At 49.4% G+C, this 16,541-nt stretch overlaps 1 protein-coding gene across 2 annotated transcripts in view; it reads right to left on the bottom strand.

The window, feature by feature from the left end:
• Positions 1-16,541, bottom strand: part of RAB11FIP3 (RAB11 family interacting protein 3) — a 78,230-nt gene that overhangs the window by 42,061 nt on the left and 19,628 nt on the right. For both annotated transcript variants that reach the window (XM_071570721.1, XM_071570723.1), the window contains exon 2: positions 13,495-13,588. In XM_071570721.1, coding sequence (XP_071426822.1) covers positions 13,495-13,588 — 94 coding nt within the window. The remainder of the gene's footprint in view (positions 1-13,494; positions 13,589-16,541) is intronic.

The following is a 16,541-nucleotide window of genomic DNA, read 5'->3' as shown; positions in this document are numbered from 1 at the left end:
ACTGTAAAATGCAGGAAAGACCATCTCAGAGACCACCTGCACCCTTGCTGGTGGCATGGCCAGCAGAAGCCATGCCCAGGAACCAGCACGCTGTGTTTCCACCTCCCCATGCTCCACTCGGAGAGCAAAGACAAACACCACCACAAACAAAGGTTGACTTTTCTGCTGGATTCATTCCCTCCCCCTCCCAAAAAGCCATATGGTGCTTTGTGTATAGGGAGAGTTGCCATGGAGAGCCTGCCTGCGAGTCTTCGAGCACAATAGGCTGCATTAAACTTTCAAATTCCTGGCCAAAAGAGCCAAAAAGTCCTCAGAGCCAAAAACTCTGAGAGCTTTGGTGCTCAAGTGGCACTTCCCATGTGAAGAGCGCTGTCCCCAGGTGCATGTGGTGAGAGCTGGAGGGTCTCACTCATGTTTTCTCCCTGCTATCCCACTAACAGAGCAGGGGGGATGGCTGTGGGCCACTAGCAGCAGCTGGACTATTCCCTCTCATCTCTTACACCAACTGCAAGCCAAGGGCAACCTCTGCCCAGTATTCATGTAGCGTCCAGAGCCACCAGGCAGCTCTGAGGAGCAGCAGTGCCCACAGCAAGGACACATCCGGCTGCATGGACACCTCTCCAGCATGTATGGCACACACAGAGCTGGGGAGCAACAGGCTCTCCATGGGGGTGGATGAGTGCTGAGCTCTGGCAGTGACCAGAGACACCTCTTCAATGTCCTGTTGTGCTTCAGAAGGCTCAGGAGTGCCAGAGTCACCTGTGCTCTCCAAGAAACCCTCAGAAACAGAAGCCCTGGGATACAACAGGCTCCTAAAATAGATTCTAAAAAGGGCTTTCAGAAGGCAGGATTGCAGTGAAAAGGCACCTTGAGTGAAGAGCTGTGGTACATGGGTCAGACAGAGCCAGTTTTATCGGCTTCATATAGGAATGACCTAGAAAAACAGTCTTTCAGGAGAATTTAAGTCAGCTGCCAACACACACCACACACATTGCTGCCAGCCCCAGAGCCACAAGCTCCAGTGATTCAAACAGTATAGATTATGTGAGCTAACAGACCTGTTCAGTGTGGGAACAAGGCTTGGAACCTGCATGAATGGCACAAAATAAACCAGACCCCATCCGGGCATGATGAAGTTATGGTTGGCTTAAGGGAGGACAGCTGATAGAAACCAAGCTCCCTTACTGGGATTGCTGCTGGAAAACCAGGGGCTAACAGACACACAGCCAAGTGTTTCAAAGTCACAGGAATTTAGAAGGATCTTGTATCAAGAACAGAGACAGAGGGAAAGCCACTGCCCAGTATTTCCAGATGCAGTTCAAGGTCTTGAGTTTTCACCAAAGCTTGTGACATTATCCTTGTGGGATAAAGGCAGCACCAGTCCATCTATCCACTGTTTTCCTTCCCCCAAGTGACCCAGGAGTACTTTTACAGTCTGATGCTCCCACAAAGAAGCTGGAAGGAGCAGCTTTCTGCTCTCTGCTTTGCCTGTAGCTCAACCTGCCCCACAGATGGGCAAATGGACCAGAAGCACTTACGGGAAACTGTCATTTTCCATCCCAAACCACACAGGGGACTGAGCGAGCGGCAGCGCAGGCTCCGAGGAGGCAGTGGCAGAATTCAGGTTGCTTACACAACCCTCAGCAGAGCCCTCTCAGCTAATGTGCTTTAGCAGTGCCTCATTCCCTGGGTATTATTGCTCCTGGATTGAGACATCACATTTTTCTTTTGCTCCCCTTCCCACAACACAGGCCCCTGAGCCCTGTTTAGACACACCATCTAAAGACATCAGGAAAAGAATTAACCTCAAGGTATGTAAGCACTTTGGAAGCATGAATCCAGCTGACCCCGCTTCATCTCAGGGACCATCGCTGCCTCCGCTGTGGCAACAGATCAGGGACAGAAACCCATCCATAACATATGGAATTTGGGGCTGATTGGGTCTTCCTTTTTAATTCTCAGCAATTGGAGCAGCCTTTCCAGTGTATGGCAGTCACCAAGACCAGCTCAAGTTTCCTCCACACTTGTGGCAGCCAGGAACAAAAGCTCACTGCTGGAGGTGTGGAAAATGAGGAGCAGGTTGTGGTCACCAGCAGGTGGCTCAGAGCCACGTTGTGATGTCCCTGCAGAAAGGGCTGAGAAACTGAGCCTACAAAACAGCACAAGCTGCTGGTGAGGAGACCTCCTGATGGCCTCCAGCTTCTTCACTCCAGCCTCTACTTCCAAAACTTGACACTTTTGTAAACAAAGCTGGATTTTGCATCCAACACCTTTATCACAGAATCATTATGGTAGGAAAAGCCCTCTAAGATCATTGAGTCCAACCATTATCCCAGCACTGCCCAGGCCACCACTAAACCATGTCCTTAAATTCCCTGTTCTGTGAAGAGACTGAGGCAGGACCTCTTGAAAGAGCTCATGGAACTATGGAAACAGCAGAACATCCAAACTCAGCTTCCCAGAGCTCACTCAGTGCAGACAAAACCTTTGGGATATCCAGCAGCTGGTCTCTTGTCAGGGGTTTGAGTACCCTGAAGCAGAAACTCTTCAAGATGCTCCACACACAACCTCTGGGCAGGAGCTCACAGAAGACAAGTGGCATCTTCCAGGTAAGATGGTCCCATAAACAGATACAACTAAAGAGAATCCTGGCTCAGGAGCTCAAACAGACCAGAGATCTCGACACTCCAAGTAACATCAGGCAGTTTCTCAGTACATTGAGGCTACTCACATCAGCTGGAAATGGCTGGATGGCACCATCCCACAACAAAGCGTTTCAGCCTTCCAGCTCCAGCTCAAAGCTCCCATATGGAGAAATCAGGATAACAGTCAAAACCAGTTCAATCCTTCCAAGCTCTGAGCTTTGTGCCTGAGAAATGCTCACAATGTCCTTTCCTTCAGGTATGGCTAAATACCATGATCAGAGCAATCCGTGCGGATCCAGGCACAGCTTCCAGACTGTGGTCTGGACACAAGTTTTAAAAGAAGCCCCTTCAGCACCTACAGACCAACACACAGACATTAGCACTGTCATTCAGGTCTTACTTGCTATTCCTGTCCCCCACTAACCACACCACAACCTAACCACTATTAAAGCAAAGCCTTTCCAAAGCTGTCACCAAGCCTTGGGAAGTGGTTTGGACCAGAACCACCCACTGCCTCTGGGCAGGACATGACGGCCAGGTGAGCTGGAGGGTAGGCAGTGGCTGTCCAGACACCATCTTCAGCCAAGGCCCTGGAGCTGTAAATTCAGTAAGAAAAATTAAATACAGTTATTTATAAAGCCTCTGATCTCAGACTTGCCCAATGAGTCCTGACCAGAACCCAGCCTGGGTCTAGGGGAAGTGAGAGAAAGAAAATACATAAGAGAAGAGCCACAAAACTACACCTACAGGAAGAATTCTTCCCAATCTGGATTTCCCAGTTCTGAGCCATCTCTTGGAAATTGTGAGCAACCAGTTTGCTCTCCTGCTCTGGCCATACTAGAGCAGTTTGGGTCCCTGTTCTTCAAAATATGTAGATTAACAGGATAATGCTCCTGAAGGCTCATGTTTGAACCTCCTTCCCTGTTTCTCCCTCTAACTCCAGATATTGCAAAAAATCCATTTGAAACAAAGCCAAACCATGTTCTGTGTGGCACTGAAGGAGAGGGAACCTGCAATTTTTAAAGTGCTTTGCTCCAACTGCTTCTGTAAAAGAAACATTGCCCAAAGGAAAACGAAGTCATGGAGGGGGGCCCTCTAAAACTGGGGTTTAATCCTTTTTCCAGCTGTTATTTGTGCCTGGTCAAACCCCTGCAGATGGAAGGAGGACTGGGAGGAGCATGACTCTTCAATTCAGAGCATGAGATCTCCAAGAAGGGAACTGAGGGGCTGAGAGGCTACAAACAGAAAAGGCCTCTCAGATCATAAAGTCCAAGCATGGAAATAAGGTCCATGCTGTTACCCAGGTCCTATGGCCTCAACAGGAGGGATTTTATTAGAAGCTGGCACATAATCTCTGCTGAGCTCTCTATAACAATTAACTCCATTAATAAAACCTCCTACTGCCTCATTAGCAGGACTCTTTCCTAACCAAAGGAGAAATGAGCTGTCCTTCCAGTGTTTAGAGATTTACAGGAGCAGTCAGTCTGCATGAGCTTGGCAAAGATGATCATCAAGGAGAAAGACATTGAGGGACACATGAACCAGCCCAGGAGGGGACATGGCTGGGGACAGGCACAGCAGGGTGGAAATGGAGTGAGCTAAGCTCAGCAAGAATACCAGGGAATTGCAACAACTGTTTTTTCTCAAAGTGAAGGTGCCCACCAAAGCTGTCCTGCCTGCTGTTCACTCGTCTCAGCCCAGCATAGTGGCTCCACAATTAGGACTGATTTTCCAGGAAACCCACATCACACGTAGCCTCTACTGTTTAAGAGCAGGACCAGGAAACACTCTGCAGAAATGAGCTTTTGCCACATGTCCTAGTTCAGCAGGAGGGACCAGCTAACCCTGTGTGGGGGTGATCAAAGCTGTGTATTCTACCCCCTCTATTCATTCCCCAAGGACAATGGGCCATTAGCAGCAGCTGCCCAGGGAGTCATTGGCACCTTCACACCCAACCTGAGGGGGGCGGAGCTGCCAATGGGCCATCAACAGTTCAACACCCCCTGGCTCCCAGAGTTAATCACCCATTGTGTGAGTCCCCGCCCAGGGGGAGGGACTGAGAGCTCCCTGAGGGTACATAAGTGGTGGGTAAGAAGACCACATAAGTGGTGGGTAAGAAGACCTCGGAAACTTCTTGTCGGATCCAGAGGAGCAGCAGGACCTCGACAGGAGGAGATCCCCGCTCTCGCCCAGACCACAGCCCTCACCTGCACCAACAGGTTTTTCATTTCCTTTTGCTCTGGACTGGAGGGAGCCACAGGGGTCTCAGCACAAGGGCAAACAAACCCCCTTGGGTTTGTGCCCCAGGACACTGGGTTATACTGCTGGGGTTTGCGAGCTGAAAGCAATTTCCCTTTTGTGTCAGTGTTGTTATTGTAATATTATTATTAAATTTTAGCTCTGACTTATAATCTCTCTTGTGGTGAGTTCATTTCCTCTGCTGGTTTGCCTTTAAACCAGCACACCACATCAATTTGTCAAGGTGTCCCAGGGCACACTCACTGCAGTCACTGGCCCCAGGCTGTGACAGAGCCCAGGAGGGCTCTTGGAGGAGCCAAAGTTGTAGGTGAGTCATTATCCCTTCCCTAACAGCTCCAGACTGACTGGATTCCTAAGGAGAAATGGCCTGACAGCTCTGCTTTCCCTGAAGGTGTAGAGGTAGCACACTGGGCTTCCCTTCACCTAAGCCAGGGCAGCCAACCCTCCTAATCCCCAGCCAGGTGTTCCTGGTGAGGAGGAAGGAAACATTCCTACCTTCCTGGACAGAGCATTAATACTCCCTCCCTCCAGAACCAACATCCAAACCTGAGCAATCGTATCAGGCAGGACTGAAACCAGGCTCCACACCCACTGGAGCCACCAGCCCAGCCCAGCCTCCTCCCACACAGGCGAGCCCCAAAAGGATTCACAGCAGCAGATGTGGAAGAAAACAGCTCTGTTCCAGCTCAAAAACTGAAACCTGTGATGGAGAAACAGCAATTGCCTTTCTTTTCTCTTTAGTCATCATCTCCACAGAAGAATGTACTAAGAACCGCTCCCAGGCTCTAATAAAACACTGCTCCCTGTTTTCATAGGGACCATATTCCCAGGAAAACAAGTAGTACTAGCAGCAGATTTTCTGCCCCTTTCCCAGACAAATTTGCTTTCTTTTGGGCATCAAACTTAAGCCTTTCATTTGCAATTTAAAGTCACCCCTGCTTGCCTTTATCAGGATTAAGTTGGAGACTGAGAGTCCAAAAGCCATCACAAGTTCCCTTTATTTCAGGACACATGAAGTCCCTGTGCTCCATAATTTGCTGTGATTTCCAGGAGATGTGGCCACACAGCAATGCTTTTACTCCCAAGGAATGGTGAACCAACAGTGATGCTTTGGCAGTTTGATCCCAAGTTTAATTCCAGCTTGTTCTGGTGGGTGAGGGGCAGCTTTGTAGTGTTATAAACTAAAATTCCCTCGGACTGAGGGTGTATTTTGGATCTCTTATACTCCACGACAGTGACTGGACACTGCAAGATTTCTTTGGCATGTGCTCGGAAACATTCAGAGAGAAGGAATTCTCCAAAGGGGAGGGATTCCCTTCCATGCCAATCTCCCAGTCCTGGCCCCCTGGGGCAGCTGAGCCTTCGCAGCAGTTTCACAGCAGCAGTTTGAGTAATTCCTTGCTGTTCTGGTCCCAGAGCTGCAGCCACGGACACGGTTCTTCCAACACTTCTGCGCCTCTCCCGAAAGTAGGTCAATGCAGTGTGTCATCTGCCAGGCTGTTTTTGGGAAGACACACTCCCTGCTCAGCCATGGCACACATGGAGCAGGGCAGCTCTCCCCGGGGAGCCCTTCACCCAGCTGCCAAACTCATACATTGAACAGAAACAAGTGTTGATGTGAATTAAAAGAGAAATGATGTGAACTAAAAAAATGCTATGGTGAGCCAGAAGTGCCCCCCCATCAGCATCTGAGTGCCTTCCTCAGAATATAACAATCATTACACTGAGTCTGTTAATGGCTGGACTTGATGATCTTGAAGGTCTTTTCCAATCAAAACAATTCTATACCCACATTATAACAGAAATAGTGACTTAAAAGAGGTGGAGGGTGATGTGAGCTGTGGGTTTGCAGATCTCACACCTGAGGAGAAGCTCCGCACTCCCAGGAACTGGAAGAGGTCTGTGGCCAGGATTTACCTTGTTGATCCACACAGCTGAAAGGCTGGAGAGGAAGTTTTGCACACACTGTGCAGGATTTGGGGGCTGCTGGGAGCAGCAGAGAAACTTTTCTTCTCCAAGGACACAGCATGATGTGGGCTGGAGGAAGGGAACAACCACCCCACTGCCCCCTGCCCTGGGGCTTGACTGCTGTGTCCTCCCCTCACCTGGAACAGCCTCCAGCTGGGCTGGATTCACATCTGCTTAGCCCTCCACAAAACTGGAGAAGATGGTTGTCTCACAGATGAGGTTGGAAAAGCCCTCCCAGACCACTGAGTCCACCCTGTGCCAGAACCCCACCTTGTAACCCAGCCCAGGGCACTGAGTACCATTTCCAGTTGTTCCCTGGACATCTCCAGGGACGGGGATTCCACCACTTCTCTGAGCAGCCCATTCCAATGCCTGACCACCCTTTCCAGGAGGAAATTCCTCCTGATGTCCAACCTGACACTCCCCTGGCACAACCTGAGGCCGTGTCCTCTCCTCCTGTCCCTGTTCCCTGGAGCACAGCCCGACACCCTCCCCCCCCACCCCCAGCTCCCCGCTCCTGTCAGGGAGTTGCAGAGAGTGAGTAGGTCCCCCATGAGCCTTCTTTCCTCCAGGCTAAACAACTGTCACACATTTTCATGGACAGGCCTAGTGATTTCCAATACAAGCCTTTAAATACCACTATTTCAAGGCAAAAAACCCAAATTCAGTACATCCAAGACAGGTTTGGTTGCTCCTCTCCCTGATAGAAGAGGGCACGGACAAGCACGTGGACCCCAAACTTGACAGGCACAGTCATGGTTCTTTGAGCACCCTCTGCACCACAGAGATAACCAGAACTCTGATCTACAAAGAATAGCGGGAGATTTTTTTTTCATATATACATATAAATTTTAAAGCTACATTTAAGTCTTCACTCCTTTCAGGAGCAGAATTAACACTCATCTTCATAAACGCCTTATCCCAACCTGCAGGATGTATAGCGCATACATATGGATCTGCTAGAGCAGAGCAAGATGCAAGGCAAAAAAAAACCTGCAGAAGATATAATCAGAGCAATTTGGATTTCATTCTTGCTCATGAATCAATCTTGATTTCCCATTCATGGCAGCCCCGTTCCCTGCACACCAGCTGTACACAAAGAGGCATCTGTCCTACCTTCAGCCATCAAAGGAGCTGTGTCCCTGAGAAGAGATGGTTTAGCCAGGGTTACGAACAGGCAGGAGCAGCAGGAAAGTCTTCACTGCAGCACTGCTGCATGAATACAGGGATCAGCAGATCTGATGGGAACGTAGGAAGTGCTCAAACCGGTGCCAGATACTCACCGAGTTTAGTCAAACGTGCACACAGGCTTTGCTTCCATCTGCTAAGCCTTGGGGAAGGCTTTCCTTTTAAAAAGCAAACGCCTGGAATAATAAATTGGGCCTGGACACCCCCACTGAGACAGAGTGGTCAGGTGTCAGCAGTAGCCTGTTGCAAATACAATGATAATTCCAGCATCAGAGAGGAACAGAGATTACTGAGGATCCACAAAAACAGCCTCAGAAATAACTAAGGGATTGGGAGTGTGTGAAGGAATGCAAGCTTTGGCTCCTGGAATTATCCCTAGGCGAGGGAATCTTTCCTCTGGCATAGCAAAAGCCATCTGCAATGCAGATCCTACAGAAAGGGGGAAGAAACTTACACACACACACCAAACAGTGTGTTACATTACCAGATATCCAAGACCTTGAAACGCTCCGTGCAGCCAGGGCAGATCCGTGTCGTGGGGGCAGGAGCCAGCCTGGCTCTCACCAGATTAACCCCAAGCCACCATGTGGTGTCCAGGAGCCTCATACAGGCACCGAGTGGCTCATGGGCACTGTGGGCTCAGAGGTGGCACCTGAGCACTGCCAGATCCAGAGGCATCCCTGGGATGCCAGATCAACATGCAGCCATGGGAGCAAGGAATGCCACTGCAGAGCACAGCCTGCACATGGGATAACACCGGGATAACTCCTCAGATCTCAGTCGATGGGCAGTTCCCTCTCTTGGATCTAAACCCTGAAGATACAACACTCACATCCTTCATTTGGAGAGGGGCTGTATTTGTGCTCTTCTTTCAGGAAATTCATAACTGACACTCAGCTACCCAGAGCTTACCAACCATTTCAGGACACGGAATGCCAGCTGCAGAAACCCTGGATGCATCCACTGAGATCCTCCCAGGGATGCTCCTGAGCGCTGCTGCTCATCCCAACTGGAGTTCATGCTGCTGCCAGTTCCAATTAGGAAGAACAAGGAGCTCGAGCACGGGCTCCATGCAGCAGCCACAGCCCTGATCCCCCCAGCCCTTCCTTTGCTAGCCAGCACCCAACCCTGACTGCCCCAGCTTCCCAGCTCCATGCTTTTCCCTTCAGTTGGCTGACTGGAAGCCCATCAAATGCCCTTGGGGAGCTGAACATGCTCCTCCTGCTAAAAGCCCCTTATGCAGCCCCCCAGGGATCTCCCCTGAGCAGTGGCTCCTTCCTTTGGCACAGTGGCTGGTTTCTGATTCAGCTTCCCCAAAACTGGCACTGCCAGGGGTCCCCCCCAGCCTTTTCGCCTCTCGCTCCTGCCAAAGATCTGCAGTCCCTCCAAACAGGAACTCTATTATAGCTTCCAGGTTTGGGTGTTGGCTCTGGAGCTGGATTTTTCATCTTCCCAAATCCAAAGAGCTTTTGGTTGCAGCATTTGAAAAAAAAATATATATAAAGAGGTGACTATTTCCATCCTCAGGCACTCCCCTGAGCTCATGGACTTATCCAGCTCTCAGTGGATGCACTGTCTGCTCTCAGTGCAGAGGGGCCCCTTTGTTCTGCAATCAGAAGCCAAGGCAGAAGGGATGGATGAGGCTGGGAGCTCCAGGAATGCACCTTTCCCTGCCTGGCACAGCAGTCATTTAAATTGACTAACACCAACAGCAATTCCCCATGTGCAGAGTGTACCTTCCAGAGGCCATTCCCAGTGGGTTTTTCTCTGGAAGACAGCTGTTACAGTTGTTTCAGCTCAGAGCATGTGTGTGAATGACATGACTTGTTCACCACCCTCCTGAGTCAGAGTGAGAGCGGAGACATTCAGTATGTCCTATGGGATGCTCAGAGGCCCCTGCTGAAAAAAACAGGTGTCTGAAGCTTTAAAGGGTTTTAAATACTCTGACAAGGAAAGGAATCTGCTTGTGAGCACAGCCCTTGTTGTGTGTTTGCATCCAGCTGTGGCTATTCTGGCCCATCCCTCATGTTTGCCACCCAATTCCCCTCTGGCTGTTCCTGCATCCAACACCTGTTGACCAGAGCTGCTCTTTGGTCCAGGCACCCTGGCTTCACATCACAGACACCCTCTCACTCCCCCAGCTCAGGTCAGCTCCTTGCCATACAACCAGACACCTTAGTCCAGGTTTGAGTTTTCCAAATAGCTGGAATACAATCCCTCATACCTGTTTCTCCCTGTGAGCTGGAGCTCTTAAACATAACTCCAGCAGTTACATTGGTTCTCTCCCTGTTTCTTTCCCCTGCAGACTGGGAGGATGTCCCACCAGATCTCCCTGATTGTAGACAGATGCTCCAGGTCTTCCTCTGGCTGTGGATTCCCAGGCATCACACACCTTACCTGCCCTTTTAAAGCATGTTCTAGAACATACTCTCCTTCATTACTGCCTCCACTACATTATCAGTTTCTCAAGTTTTACAATGCAAAGCTGTAAAATTCCACGTTTCAGAGTTACTGATCATGCTGCCAACGTTTGATCCACAGTTTCTCTCTGCTGCTCACACACTGCAGGACTGGCCAGCCATCTGGGCACCATTACCAAAAACTTTAAAAGCAGGCAAACCACACATTTCATGGAGCAGGAGGGGACAAGAGGGTCCCAGCAGTGCCACCACCAACAAGCAGGAAGGGCTGGGATACAGCAGGTTGTTAGCAACTGAAACCTGTCCCTGTCCCAGCAGCATCTCTGTCCCCACAGTCCCTTCTTGGGGCTGGAACTGAGAACTGAGCCCAGGTGCCAAGTGCTGACACTTCCCACAGCAGGGAGACCCTCTGGGAGCACTTCAATGACCATCACACATACACACTGCAGGCACAAATACATGTGTAAGGGCCACGTTTTCCCATTCAGTCTTCACTTTGGGAAGGGCAGAAAATAAGGCAGCCACAACTGGCTAAAAACACTTATTAAAGCCTCAAATCCAGGTTCTGTAGCAGGCAAGTCACTCTGCTCTTCCCTCCTCACAGTCAGCACTACCTGCAGACAGATTACAGCAGCAAAGAGATCAGAACTGGTCAGTGGCAGTGAGAGGTGACACTGGGGCTTTGTCTCAGTGGTGTTTGCTCCACACTGAAGACAGAGGCAAGTGCCAGGCATCCTGGATCAGCACCTCAGCCAGTGGGACATGCCCCAAACATCAGACAGGGATAGGACTGAGTTTAGCATCCTCCCTGGATGTAAAGGCCAACTGAACACAAAAGCAGTTGTGAGAAATGCAGGTGGCAAAACAAATCCAGCTGTTTTGTAACTGCACCTCCAGTTTGCCAGGCTGGAATGTAAGAGCTCATGTCAAATCACAGCCACCCTCCTAGAGGGAATCTCCAAGGGAGAGGGGACAGGGAGACATTAAGACAGACATTGAGAGGTACGAGCTGACATCAGCTCTCACTTCCATGAATGACCAAAGAATACAGAACACCAAGAAATCCAGCAGAACTCCCTGGCTAAAAATAGGCCCAGCTAATTAACCAAACTGTTAAAAGGACACCCAGCAACAAGCATGACCTCTGCTTTCTGTACAAACAGATGATCAATATTGGCTGTCTCAAATCCTTGAGATACTCCAATCGGGGCAACTGCTCATCTGTGAACTCAAAGAACCTCCCTCCATACTCTGCCCTGGGGTTCTTTTATAACTACTTAATGTGTGATGTTTGAGAACTTAGCCTTTTCCAACCACTGTAATAAATACATATCAATCTCTTTCAAATTTAATAGAGACCTTAAAAGCTTTGTCTGGGCCTGCTTTTCCCATTCAATTAATATAACACAATATCAAAGTGATGAATTATTGAGGAGAAATATGAGCCTGAGCTTTCACAAACATGCTATACTCCAATGGCAATTTATTACAAATTAATACTGTGCTGCATTTGCTCCTGTGGGAGCTGGGAATGGATCAGGCTACACTTCAGAGCTGCCATTAGACAGACACTACAGTCCTGAGAACAAAAAATTATGGAATGACCTGGGTGGGAAGAGCCCTTGAAGCTCATCCCATTCCAGGCCCTCCCATGGGCAGGGACACAGAAATTCCACAGAAGTACCATTTTAATTTCACAGAATATTCTGAGTTGGAAGGGACCCACAAGGATCATTGAGTCCAACTCCTACGAGAATGGCCCACACAGCCTTGGAATCATCAGCACCCAGCTCTGACCCACAGAGCTAATCTCAATTTTTAGCCCAGGTTGCTCCAAGCCCCATCCAGCCTGGTGCTGGACACTTCCAGGGATGGGGCAGCCACAGCTTCTCTGGCAACCTGTGCCAGGGCCTGCCCACCCTCACAGTAAATAAGTAAATATGGTGGGGGTGGGACTGGGGAGAAGGAGGAGTGATGGACACTGAAAAAACCCAAGAAAACACTGCTTTGAGAGAGTGCTACTCTAACCCTTTCTGCAGCACATTTTTTATAGGAATGATGATTCTTTCCCCCTCTTTGCAGCTTGGTGTGCTGGGCTGACAGTGTGGGGCATGTGCACTGCTGTGTGAAAGCAAGGCTGAGGTTTCAGGTAAGCATTTCTGAACTGAGCTGACTATTGTGCAAGGATGATAACTGATATTTGCACATTCAAAATTACAGCTGCTCAGCAGGAAGCTTCCCAGATTTCTCACACCCTGCCCTTAACACACCGGCCCCAAAATGACCCTCTGACACTCAGAGCAGAACCCCAAACTGAAAAAAAACATCTTTTCTGCATCAAAGAAGTTCAAATGCCAACCAGGCAGAAAGATGCTTCACATTTCACCAACCCATTGCTCTGGAAGCACTTGCAACCAGCCCATCAGGAGCCACGTGCCAGTGAGCGAGTTCAAAGCTCGTGTTTAGAGCGATTTCTTGCTAGAAACCACCTGAGCACTCTGATCCTCCAAAGAGCTGGAGTGAAGGTAAATTCATTAATAAATTAGTCAATTCACAGTAAATTCCACTCTAGTGGGAGGTATCCCTGTCCATGGCAGGGAGTGAAATGAGATTATCTTTAAAGTCCCTTCCAACCCAAAGCATTCAGTGATCAGTTCCCAGAGTCTGGAAGATGTTATACCCCTCAGCAGCCTGCCAGACACCTCCAGCAGTGTGTCAGCTCTTTGGTCAGAGCAGCAACCCCCCAGAATTAGAGGTGAGAGCAGACACCAAACCAAAGGGAATTTTTCCTCTATTTTTTTAGGAACTTTCCTGATACACAGGAAAACATGGAACCACCACCACAACAGTCACACCATCTTTTTCAACTCATTAAAAGCCCCCAACCTCTCCCCCTTCCCCTTCACCAACACAGAGCAGTGACTTTCAGAAAACCAAACCCAGATGTTTTCACCAAAGAGCTCCGGAGCTCAATTAACCCCTGTGGTGTTAATTTTGCACAGCAGCAAACTCACCTCCATTTCTGATAGCTCTGATGCCCCGATGGAAATCCTCAAAGCTGATGACTCCCAGTCCACTTGGATCCAGGTACTTCGTTAGGTCCTTTACCTGCAACCACAAAAGCAGTGTCACCTACAGAATCCTTGAAGGAAACAGCATCTTCCACTGCAGAAACACCTTGAAACCAACTTTTTCTTCTTTATAAGAAAGATTTGAGTTAATGACAGTGAATTTCTTCAACTGCTCCCAAACTGGCCATTCTCCTTGAAGGGATCATAAGCAATCAACACAAAGGGGTTAACTAGTACTTGGTTGGTGTTGAAACTATTGCTTAGCCTTGAAACATCAGGTTGGGCAGCGTTTCTTGCAACGGTCCTGCCCTATCAGGGATTTGTTTATTTTTATGGGTTTTAAAGAGGTCCTGTCTTAATTGGGAACTCAGTAATAGGCTGCCTGGTAGGAGAGCCCAATTAAGAGGATTCAGTGATAATGAACTGCTCCACGATACAAATTTAGGCCATATAATTGAAACATTTTCCCAGTTAGACAATGCCTGAGGGGGAAGAAAGCATGTCAGCTGGCAAGTATTGGGATGGGGGTTCTGGAACAGGCACACCACGTGGAGCAAGGGGCACTTGGGAGACCTGGTGAGGACGGTCTGGGCTCTTCAAAGAGAACAGGCAATGGTTTGAGAGCAAAACCACAGGCATTCCCCGTGGTCCAAAGTATTCCAAAAGGTGCATTTGGTTCCTTTCATCCAGATTGCCAAGAGTAGAAAATCCTTTACATGACTGATGCTTCTCAAGCTCAGACAAGCAGATGCTGATGCCTCATTTTAAGAACTCTTGACACACCTTCATCTATTTTTGAGCCACATTCAGCTCAGAAACAAACCCAGGAGGAATGCAGGTGTAAGAGGTGAGAGAAGGAATTGCACAATGCTCTTGTCTTGTCACACACATCCACCTCTCCTCCTCCTCTGGAGCCGAAGCACGGGAGGAAGACTCCAGGAGGGATGAAGGCCTGTATTTTTGCAGCTCTCATGAGCACAACCTTTTGACTCACTCAGGTTTTGGCTTGTTCTTGGAGGAAAGGGATGGTGAATAACCAAACCTCTACTCTCATCTGACAGGAGACATAACCCTGAGCTGAGTGTGGTGCTCAGAGCTGCCCCACTCTTCACACAGCAGCACAGGGGGGTTGGTTTGCTTTCTTTTTGGTTTTCTTAAACCCAGGTATGTGTTTCTACAGGAAAATCATACCCACATCACACTCAGAGCTCTTCATCTGTGTGTTCACACTGTTTTGAATGCGTTCAGGGAAGGCAGGAGATGTCTCTGCTTTGGACATCCCACCTTCCCACAGCAGCAGTGAGAATTGCATTATGGAAGAAAACACAGGGCAGAGACCATAGATGTGCTGAGTGAGAACTGACCCAAAAGGACCATCCAGTCAAACTTCTGGCCTTGCACAGACACCTCAACAATCCCACCCTGTCCCTCAGAGTGTTGTCCAAACAATCCTGGAGCTCTGGCAGCCTTGGGGCTGTGCCCACTGCCCTGGGAAGCCTGGTCAGTGCCCACCACCCTCTGGGGGAAGAGCCTTTGGCTGAGATTCAACCTGAACTTCCCTGACACAGCTCTAGCCTCTTCCTTGAGTCCTGTCACTGGAATTCAGGCTGTGCCTCTGTGGGGCTGCCACAAGAGGAAACCCAAGCCCCTCATGGCATAGGCTGTCCAACTGCCAGCTGACTCCATCTCAGGTTGGACACCAGGAGGAATTCCTTTACAGAAAGGGTGGTCAGGCATTGGAAGGGGCTGCCCGGATAGGTTTGGAGTCCCCAGTCCTGGAGGTGCCCAAGGCAGGACTGGCCGTGGCACTCAGTGCTCTGGGCTGGGGGACAAGGTGGACATCAGGCACAGAGTGGGCTCCATGGGCTGGCAGGGCTTTTCCAACCTCATCTGTGATTCTGTGAATGGGAGAAGACAACACAAGCATCTTCTCCAGTTTTTTGGAGTATGTTTTTGGCAGACAGATGACAGACCTGCTGAACTCATATGGCACACATCATCTTGGCTGAGCCAGGTTTTTGTACATTAAACAAAGGTATTTTAGACTAATAATAACAGCTCTTAGGAATGTGTCGGTTCCACTTAATGCATCTGGCAGCTGCTTTGAGTTCAAAAGTTGTTGCTTAATTTGTTATGGGTGTACAGAGATAACAGAAATCCAAGTGACACGTAATCAGACTTGATAAGCCTGTAAGGGATTATCATGACATACTCTATCGTTTCTGTAGTTTTCAGCTTCTCAGGACAAGAGCTTCTCAGAGTTCTGAGTGTGATGTGGATATCAGCTTCTCAGGAGGGCTTCGCACCCTCCTGCCAATCCCCCAGCAAGGCACCTCACCCACACCAGTGCTCCAGCCGGAGTGACAGGGCAGCCAGGGAAGCACTTCTGTTATGCAGAAGAGCCACCTACGTATTTAAATTGGGCTGTGGGCAAGAGAAAATGAGGGGAAATGGTCCTGAAGACTTCTCAACCTGGGCATTATGATGCAAACAACAAAAGCCACGTGCTGATGAAGCTCAGTCCCATGGCAACATGTCAGTGCTGATCCAAATCCGCCCATATTTGCTGGCCAGGCTTAAAACCACTATTAACAACCAATCGAGACACTGCCCCCACACTGAGTGTGAGTGGCTGTTGAGACTCAGAAGAGCTCACAACACAGAAAACAAACACACATGCAGCACCTGCCTGGTCCCCCCAGGTCCTGGACATCTAGTCTCACCCAGCATCTCCCAGCATCCACGGTGATGGAGCTGGGGGTGCTGAGAGGACATGCCCGCCCAGTCCTTTTACTGCCCATGAGAACCTGGACTTGCCCCCACCACCTCTGGAGCTGAGAGCTCCAGGATCTGACTCCCTGCCTTGTACATGTGTGTCTGCTTCGAGCTCTTCTGCACCTTATTTTCTGCTTCATCATCAACCATCTTCCTGTTCTACCACAGTAAGTCATGGTGAGGTTCAAGGATGAACCCACTGGACCCACACTCTG

This window comes from Pithys albifrons, chromosome 16, assembly GCF_047495875.1.
Source record: "Pithys albifrons albifrons isolate INPA30051 chromosome 16, PitAlb_v1, whole genome shotgun sequence".
Classification (NCBI taxonomy): domain Eukaryota; kingdom Metazoa; phylum Chordata; class Aves; order Passeriformes; family Thamnophilidae; genus Pithys; species Pithys albifrons.
This window is presented reverse-complemented; position numbering and strand designations above follow the sequence as displayed.